Source organism: Magallana gigas, chromosome 4 (assembly GCF_963853765.1).
Source record: "Magallana gigas chromosome 4, xbMagGiga1.1, whole genome shotgun sequence".
In the NCBI taxonomy this organism is placed as follows: domain Eukaryota; kingdom Metazoa; phylum Mollusca; class Bivalvia; order Ostreida; family Ostreidae; genus Magallana; species Magallana gigas.
The window spans coordinates 22,419,892-22,429,902 of NC_088856.1; the positions used below are offsets into that span (position 1 = coordinate 22,419,892).

At 32.4% G+C, this 10,011-nt stretch overlaps 1 protein-coding gene and 1 long non-coding RNA gene across 2 annotated transcripts; one reads left to right on the forward strand and one right to left on the reverse strand.

The window, feature by feature from the left end:
• The first annotated feature begins 741 nt into the window (after positions 1 to 741).
• On the forward strand, positions 742 to 4,444 carry LOC136274558 (uncharacterized). Its single transcript, XM_066081640.1, has 3 exons — positions 742 to 2,071; positions 2,901 to 3,051; positions 3,400 to 4,444. The coding sequence occupies exons 1-3, from the start codon at positions 1,103 to 1,105 to the stop codon at positions 3,723 to 3,725; spliced, it is 1,446 nt and encodes a 481-aa protein (XP_065937712.1). The 5' UTR covers positions 742 to 1,102; the 3' UTR covers positions 3,726 to 4,444.
• Positions 4,445 to 8,420: 3,976 nt separating this feature from the next.
• LOC105345998 (uncharacterized) lies at positions 8,421 to 9,762 on the reverse strand. The gene is made up of 3 exons (XR_010713661.1): positions 9,672 to 9,762; positions 8,963 to 9,105; positions 8,421 to 8,560 (listed from the first exon to the last, which is right to left on the reverse strand). It is a non-coding gene; the product is annotated as an uncharacterized lncRNA (long non-coding RNA).
• Positions 9,763 to 10,011: the final 249 nt, after the last annotated feature.

The window sequence follows — 10,011 nt, forward strand, 5'->3', positions numbered from 1 at the left end:
ATATTATGAAGTTTTAATATTGTATTGTCCATGATGTCCCATACTGAGTCATGTACATTAATTGTGTGAGCATTTTAACATGTGAATGTATATAATGTTAATGTATGAGACACTTCAAAAAATATATCTAAACTTAAATTTGCTTTAATCTTGGCCCCTGGTAGGTTAGGCGATTAAAGGAAAGTTTGACAATGATAAAAAATTACATAGAAAATGAAAAAAAAAACTAATATACTGTTTATTTGGTTCATTATATTTATGAATTATAAAGGGTAATATTGGGTATTGTAGATTCAAGTTTATTCAATACATGACCATGGCCTAAGAAAGATATGACTGCCACAAAAACTAGAGTACAATAGTTTCACCTAGGCATGGGAAAAGAACTCTTTAAGGTAGGATATTATTAATATAATTATTTTTTGTAAGAAAAAAATCTAAAGGGTAATTAGGCCATTATTGAAGAAAAAAAATATAAGAATATAAGAAGAAAAAGTATCAAAAATACAGCAAGCCATCTAAATTGCATGACCAACTGAGTTGTTGTGGCCCATTGGTTATATACAATCTTGCCAATATTTATCATTAATCATAATTAATGCATTATATAATTATTAGTACATCTGCTTACATATTTGTCAACAGACGTTGGTAAACTTGCTTATTATAGTGGTGCACAAATTAATTTATTTACTGCTTATTATATTTAATAGCATATGAGGAAAAGAGAATATCCTTGTGTTTGCTGTAAGAAACGAACACACCAGAGAGATCGACGTACTGTGACAGCTGCACAACGACTAGTTCTCCAGAAATGGACTGTAGGCGATGTGTCTGAGGATGAGGTGTTGTGTAGTTTGTGTCGAGTGAAGGTACATTCTCATCTTAAGCGGAAGAAAAATGAACAACAAAACTTGGAGCATGAGTTAAGAGACACAGCTCCCTTAAATCTCTCCTCCAGAGAGGAAGCAAATTAATGCTAGGAATGCTGCCATTCACAGTCCTCCATCAGTAACCCTGACAGTGCCCTCCACATCTTCCAGTCATTCCAGCTGCTTCATCTGCAGAAAACCTGGGCCAAAGTTGGTTGTGGTGTCATCAAATGAACGTCACTGTTTTTTTACAACAAGGAGTATTGATTCCGCCAGGTTCAAGATGCTGCACACGTCATCTCCCCAATGGAAGATTCACTGAAGAGGCACTAGAAAAAATTTATTCATTTTCAGAAACATCTACACTTAACAGGACATCTATTGTTGATATGCTTATGTATCTAAGGGAGATTGCTCTGCTAAATGGAGGGAAAAGAATAGACTTTGATGATCCAAATGCATTGAGTGACCAAGAGTATGTCAACCTCACTGGAATAAATAAAGTCTCCTTTGATGATCTGCTATCAGCTGTAGATGGAAAGGTAAAGAACACATCCACTCGCAGTGTTAGAACCAGCCTTGGAATTTTTCTTCTTAAGATGAGATGTGGTCTGTCCAATGAAATGCTGTCAACACTATTAAATGTTTCAAAGTCAAGCATTCGTCGCGCCATCTCGGTAGTGAGGAGAACACTGATGGAGACATTTGTACCAAACAATGTTGGGTTTCAGCACATCTCCAGAGAGGATGTTATAAATAAGCATACCAGGCCATTAGCAGAGTCTCTTTTTGGTGGTACTGGCACCCAAACCATTCTTGTTTTAGACGGCACATACATTTATATACAAAAAAGTATGAACTTTGCCTTTCAAAGGAAATCATATAGCATGTATAAGAGTCGTCCATTGGTGAAGCCAATGATTGTTGTAACAACTAGTGGCTATTACCTCTCTGTTCTTGGACCATATGTAGCGAAGAACAATGATGCTGCAATCTTGAGCCACATCATGAAGACTAACAAAGAAGATGTGTTGAAGTGGATCGAAGAGAGAGATGTGTTTGTTGTAGACAGAGGCTTTCGGGATTCCTTGACATTACTTGAAGACCTTGGATTAGTATCTGCCATGCCTGCATTTATGAAGAAAGGTGAAAAGCAAATGTCAACAGCAGATGCAAATACAAGCCGTTTAGTGACCAAGGTAAGGTAGCAAGGGACAGTTTCGAATAAAGTACCCGTCAATATTTTTGTAAAATTGAGAGTTGCTGTACTTGAAGGCTTATGAGTGTTGCTAAAATTCATGAAATGATTTTTAATGATTATCATTAGTTAGAGGGGTGTCTGTTGTTGAAATTGATATGCAATATGTAGGCCCCTTATGTTAGGTACATGAGAATCAGAAGTAAAATTCGAAACCTGCGGCTATGACTGGTGTGCTGACTTTACACAGTGAAATTGCAAGTTACAGACGGGAGGTAAAATAACACGAAAAGTAGGTGGATGGGACATTGTAAACTATACACCGGTAAGTTTCTGACATGTGATAGTGCAACATGCACGCGGTACGGAAGGTCAACCCTCTGCAGGGAATTAGCTGGGGGAGGTCTAAAAAGCTGAAAAATCATGAAAAATTAGCAAAATATGAAAGGGTCAAAATCTCATAAAAACCAGTATGTAGAGGATTTTACAGGTTTTGACTAATAATTTTCTTCAGAAATTGGTGATTGGCCTTATAAAGAGTGAATTAAAGGTGTTTGTGCTGAATGGGAACTGAGGAAATTCTAGTTACAGAGTTCCGAAGACATGCATCCCTTGGCTACAATGAATTGTATCAAAAAAACTGTCCCCTGCCACCTAAGGTATGCTATATACAGCATTATTCTAATTTAATAAGAAAGAATCAGGAGAGAGAGAGAGAGAGAGAGAGAGAGAGAGAGAGAGAGAGAGAGAGAGAGAGAGACTAAGAGAGAGAGTTGCTATATATTAGTATATTCACATAGAGTTGATCTCTTTTATTATTTATGTTACAGATACGCTGGGTGGTAGAATCTGCTAATGCGAGGATAAAGAGGTGGAAATTTTTTGACCGTGTCCTTCCTTCGTCCCAGGTGCCATTCATTAGTGACTTCATCAAGATTGTGTGTGGAATATCAAACAAGTACTTTCCACCTTTGTCAACTGGTATGTATATATGCCTTGAAAATGATAGGCATGAATAATGGAACTTCTTTATGTTTAAGTCACTTAATTAAGTCACTACAAGTATAATATTGTTAAGTGTACATGATGCTAGTGAAAAAATGTGAGTGTAATACAGTATTTTGTTTATCCCTGATCATCCGATTTTACTTGGTTTTGGGTATAAACATATATCACCTATCAGTTTATTTTGTTTCATCTTTAATTGTGTGTATCAATTGTAGAGTATGCTATATTCAGTGTCTGTTAGTACCCACGCTGTTAGATCCTTGGGTCTCTTAGTTTTTTGTTACATGTACATGTATATTACATTTCATGAATTATCTTTAGGTTGCACTGAGGAAGACTCTCTTGTAGCAGCTAAGATGCAGTACCTGTCCAGACAAATCAATCAACTAAAAGAGGAAGTAGAAGAAAGGAAACTGGATACCCGCTCAGCGATCTGGAAACACCCTGACGATCTTCAGGATTTTCCTCGTCTTGATGAAGATCAACTTCGAGAGTTGACCTGTGGCACATATCAAGTGAAGCTTGCTAGTAGTTACGCAGAGGAACACTTTGGGAGTGGATGTGATATCATGGTTCATAAAGAAGACCCGTCCTTGATAAGAGTCAGGATTACCTTCTTTGGATACGATATGATGAGGGAAGCGTGATTGGATGGTATTGTAGATGTCGTGCTGGGGCAAGAGTAGTGGGTATGTGTGCCCACATTACCGCAGTTTTATGGTATATTGGTTTAGGACGTGACATGGAGTCCTTAAGATCTGTAAGGGACTGGAGCAAGTTCATTGATGATGCAGCTGTTATTCCAGATGCAATTGATGAGTCAGAATCAGAGGATGATTCCTCAGAGTGCTTGAATGAACAATAGACTGCCTGTTCTTCATAGATATAAATGTGTACCATACATGTATATACATGCTACCTGCATTGCCAATTGCCTCAATTTTTATTATGATCTATTCAGTTATTGTTATGATATTCTGCAGTCTATTTTGTTTAAGTAGACTGAATTAATATTAACCTTAATTCATTTAGGGAAGCGGATTTACATGAACACTTTTGTGTGAGTTTAATGTTGGATGCATGCAGAAATAATCTGCCCCAGATGTAAACAACAGGTTTTTGTCAAGTAAATTAGCTAGTGTGGTTTTATGTCAAAGGCGGAAATTGGCCAACCATATGTATAGATATGCTATAAGTTTAATCAATGTCAATTAATTTTTTTGTGTAATTCATGTACTCAAAATATCTGATGCAGTTACCCAGTACATGCATTTAAATTGGAATTGCACTAATTATGGTATTACTCTTGAAAGTAAACTGTTAAATTACCAAATTAATTTTGTTAACATTCTGACAGTTTGTTATTGTCATTTTTCATAGAGGTATAATTTTGTTTTTCAATTAATGTTGTGTGTGTTACAGAGAAAAAAATTGTAGTAGTATAAACTTTCTTTGTAGTTTTTCTTTAAACACGCACATTTCAACTAAATAATTTATTTGTACAGTGATAATTTTCTTGATACACTGTATCTTGTTTAATCCTCAGTTTTATGCATAAAATAATTATTTCACCCCCAAGGTTGTTTCCTCATAGTAGTTTTGCTAGACAGTGAAGAAATCGAATAATATGAATTTATTTAGACTTTTTAAAATTCAACAAGACAGCTTTTTTGTAAGCATGTTAATTAAATTATTTTACAATTGGTTAGAAATTACAAATGATTTGATCATCTTTATTGAATATGTTTTTGGGGAGATGAAGCATGTTTAATTTATCTTTGCTATCACCATGATCACACATTTTGTAGTGATATGTGCCAGTTTACTCAGAATTGTACCTTAAAAGGTACACTGGATATGTTACATGCGCTGAGAAAATTAAACACTTCATAGGGCCTAGCCTTTCATTTTCATTCCGCACTTTGTTGGAAATATTTAAAGGATAATCACTTTTAGATTTCATGGATTATTTTGTTATATTACACTGTTGACTTCAGAGCAACCTATACATGTAGATCGACTGTTTGTCCATTTGTCTATCAAACCTCATATCTTGACCAGAGGTACGAATTTCATATTTATTTGGCTCATGTACCGCATTGAAAAAAAGACTGTACATGTATACAGTATAATATAAATTAAACTTTAAAATGCGTTTTGGCATAGGTACTGGTTTTTCTTTTGTCCATCTGATCTTGATTTGGGCTTATTTGAAATAAAAGTACTTAAAATCATTGATATATATCAAGAATTTTGTGAAGTTTGACTTGCATGTGTAACTAGTATTTTAGTAAGAATGTCTCTCAAATGTTTTAATGACTTGAACCAAACATGCGCCATAAGTTCCAAAGCTTTCTGTTGGCAGTTGAACATCCATCAACCACAAGAAAACTTCTGTTATTCTCGACGGAAAAAACCCCAAAAGAAGTTCTTTGATTAAATAAAAATGTCATTTGTGCTTTAACAAAGATTCCATTTATAGCTGTATTTTTCTAAAAACAGAATCAATATAATATGGAATAATGTTTTTTGATTGTGAGTCTTGAACATTGTTAAATCTAACTTGTTTAAATATTAATAAAAATAATCCTAACAAACCGTTGTTGACTTGATAGAAAAGATTTGATGGAGGTCTGTGTTATTTTGATTCTTATGTTAGTTCTGAATACGTATCCCGACTTTTTGGCTGATAAATCTTTAAAATTTAAATTGTTGAAATAAAAAAAATAAACTGTGAACTGTTAATTTGGAAACAAAATGAATCTATTTCAAATTAAGTATGGATTAATGTAACATTCCACCTTCTTAAATTGCCCAGGTCTTAAAGATATGTGACGTCATGACGTTGCAAATATGCGACGTAACGATAGCGTAACCATGCTATATTCAACAACCTTGTGTGGGGTGAATAAATGTCTGACTAAATTTATTTTGATAAATTCTTATTCTACACGTTCTTGAGTCGATATTGTAAAAAAAATTAGCTAATTTGAAAGAGGGCCAATTTTTAAAGGAAGTGAACAAGGTCCTTTGAAAGGTAAAATATTTTGAATTCTTTTCTCAGATTTTCTTTGATAAATAAAAGTTTATGAATTAAAAAATCAATTCTAAAACTTTGAGAGTAGATATGATGGATGATTTGTTGAAAACGATTCCCCTTAAAATAAACATAATAACAAGTTATGTCACTCAAGATAAGCGAATGTTTGAGACGTAGGTACATCTTTCTTAAACTTTTTAAAGAATAAAGACTGCCATGAGGGTATCTTTATTTCTATGTCCGAGCATATTGAACGTATGCAAAGAAATATAAACCATCAACTATAAAAAAAATAAAAAAATCATTTTTCTTATTATTTAACCGATATCAGTGAATTGAAAACCAAACAATTCTAGAATAAATTTACAAAAATCACCGTCTTCAAATAGTTCTTAAGGTTATCGTAATAATTAATAATGCTTATTCCTACCTTGGTTTTCTATTTCAAAATAACAGTACTAGTGTGGTTGGAATATTTATATATAATGATTACAAAGAACCCTTTTATAATAATTTTGTTATTCTATGATCGATGTGTCTTTTACATATTAATGTAAGCTCGGTTTTTTTTACCTTACATGTGTTACATAAATGTACTTATATCACGCAAAATGGTAATTAAATGTGAAAAGAAGCTTAGAATTCAAAAGTTGACTTTTTTTATTTTTATTTATCATCGAAAATTGTTTTTCTTTAATTCATGAAAAAGGCTTAATATACCGGTATATTTAATAATAATTATGATCTACATGACTTTGTATATTATTTTTATTTCTAGTTAAATATGAATTAACTCAATGTTTCATTATGTAACTCTGTAACTTAAGTGTCACAGTAATGGCCCACTAAGTTCAATGAAGTTGAGAGACGAACATAATTCAAAATCGACTCTAATTTCTTTCTCGATAAAAAGAGGGCCTTTTTATGTTCACAGTTTTATGCTTTACTGAAAAGTTATGCATTACGCTTTCAATGATTATCAGCCACGCATTTTACAAATGAATAATTATGCCATAAAAACATGTAAGTAAAAATATTCAATTATATTTATTGAATTTATATTACGAAAAATAAAATGCATGATTAACAGCAATACCAATTAAGATATTCAATATATAATACGTTATTTTTTTCAGCAAAAAATTTGATTACATGGCAGTGAATATCAAGGGCAAAAAAATAAGGGAATTTTAATTCAGATTCTCGTTACCTTATATAGTTATCATATATCAAACTGACCACTTTTCTAGGTGGAAGACAATGGCATAGGCAATTCTTGCCTGTATGAAAGAACAATATGCTCTAACTAGTGATGTTTCGTTCATTGCATGGTTAAGGTAGGACTGCTAACTGTTGTCCTTATACTTTTTTCTTTCATTAAAAACAAATAATTTGCAATTCACGAGACTGTACTGTACGTGAGTATTTTTGACATATTTTTATTTTTTAGGCTGCTCTTTCCTCTAAAATACAACTATTCAAATTGTGAACTGTGAGCCGTTTTCAAAATATAATTCCTGTTATGCCATTGCAGAAAATAATTCAGAAATCGGAACATAAATCAAGATGTATTTAAAATGGCTTTCAAGTGGTTACATGTGATATATTGACATTTCATTGATCAAGACGTGCACTAATTCGTTCTTAAAACGAATCTACATCTTTTCATTCTTTAAATATATCTACATCTTTTCATTCTTTAAATATATGTACACAGCATCCATAGCTTGCACAAAAGCTGTATTTTTTGTAATGTAAGTGAACTTCTAATAAACGTTTAGGTTTTGACCCTTGAAATTGTTAAAGGCATTCAATTAATTCACATCTTTGTATTACTAAGTTTGGGGACTTTTGACAAAAGCACTGCTTTCATATCATTCCTTTTTAATTTGATTTGTTTCCGGAAGCATTCAGAACTTATAAAATTTATAAACATTACCTAATATTTAAGAAAACAAAGATAATTAGAATTATGATTTATTTTAAATCAAATTCCAGGTATATCAAAAAGTTAGGCGAACCCATTTTCAGTTCAACTGGAATTAATTTTGTGTCCCGAAAAGTATGTGAAGTATAGGGCTTGAATGTTCGTTGAAGAATGGTACATTGTTTTGAGCCATACTTTTTTCCCCTTTCTGAGCTCGACGATAAGGTGTCCTGACGCATTTACGTGACGACTCATTTGGTTATCAATGCAAGTATTAGCCTGAACCTGATTGTCAACAACAGCAGCAAGGTACACTGTGCCTCCTTTACTCGTAATAAAAGACCAGGCGAACGAATACACCCCGTCCTCTGGTGCAATGAATACTCCTGTGGCAGGGTCATACCCATTACCTTTGTTCAATTTTACCTTTTCGAATTTAATTATCGTGTTCACAGGAACATTCGAGAGGTCATTTTTCAGACTTGCATGAAACGCAATAACACTGATTTTACAACCTAAACGAGAGAGAAAATCAAAATGAGTGGCCCGATTAAGGAAATTTAACTGCATGCATGCTAGATATTCACTTAATTATCATAGACAATTGAATGCTGCATGTATAACTAAATTATGAAAAGTTTGATTTTGAAAAATTCTATAAAAATCTATTGATAACAAAACTTTAAAAATAAAAACTCTCTGCAGTAAATAACAACTTTTTGACAATTATTTTTCATTCATGATTTTTTTTATGAGTGTCTTAGTTCAAACACATGAATATGCCATTTTCCCCAATTATCTTCTGTAATAACATTTACTTGCAGTTGACTGTTTTCTGACTTTATATGTTAAATACTTTAGCGTTAATCGATAATTTAACCTTTATAATGATAACAGTTACATATTTGCCTACGTACCTTGCTTTGGTTCCCATCCTATCGATGCACATGCGCTTGTGTATCCCTTCATGTCCTCTACAAACTTGGAGTGCGATGTCGATGTTACACGATACATAGAGAAGCACAAAATGAATACGAATCGAAAAGCGACAAACATCATCCTGAATAAAAAAGACAACTAAATACTATTTGAAGAACGTGCAATTTAAAGGACGAACAGGTGTGACCATTTTAGCCAAATCAATCTCCTTAGGAAGAAGATTTTTTTTATGAAAGAAAATGAAAATTGAAAAGTAATATTTTAAATTTTTTTTCAGATTTTCTTTAATAAATAAAAGTTTATGACTAGAAAATCAATTCTAAAACCTTGAAATAGATCAGATGGATAATTTGTTGACCATCCATTCTACTTAAAAATAAATATATTAACAAGTAACTTCGCTTATGCTTAACAAATGAGACGTAGATAAATATTTCTTAAACTTCTTATATAATAAAGTGTGCCGTGGGGTATCTTTTTCTCTATGTCCGAGCATATTGAGCGTATGCAAAGAAATATAAACCATTAACTATGAAAACAAATTAAAATGGTTTTTCTTATTATTTAACTGATATCGGTTAATTTAAAACCACACTATTCTAGAATAAAGGTGAAACCCTTCAACAATTACCGTCTGTAAGTATAGTTCTTAAGGTTATCGTAATAATTAATAATGCGAATTCCTACCTTGCAGTTGCCTGGTTTTCTATCTCAAAATAACAGTACTAGTCAGTGTGGGTGAAATATTTATATATACTGATTACAAAGAACCCTTTTATAACAATTTTATTATTCTATGATCGAGGTGTCTTTTACATATTAATGTAAGCTCGGTTTTATTTTACCTTACATGTGTTACATACATGTACTTATATCACGCAAAATGGTAATTAAATGTGAAAAGAAGCTTAGAATTCAAAAGTTGACTTTTTTTTATTTTTATGTATCATCAAAAGATTGTTTTTCTTTTATTCATGAAAAAGGCTTAATATTTATTTCATAATTATTATGATCTACATGTATATTA

Coding starts and splice junctions, on each gene's coding strand:
- LOC136274558 (XM_066081640.1), top strand. CDS start 1,103: ATGAACGTCACTGTTTTTTTACAACAAGGAGTATTGATTCCGCCAGGT. Junction 2,072..2,900: donor CAAGCCGTTTAGTGACCAAG/GTAAGGTAGCAA, acceptor TTTATGTTACAG/ATACGCTGGGTGGTAGAATC. Junction 3,052..3,399: donor CTTTCCACCTTTGTCAACTG/GTATGTATATAT, acceptor AATTATCTTTAG/GTTGCACTGAGGAAGACTCT.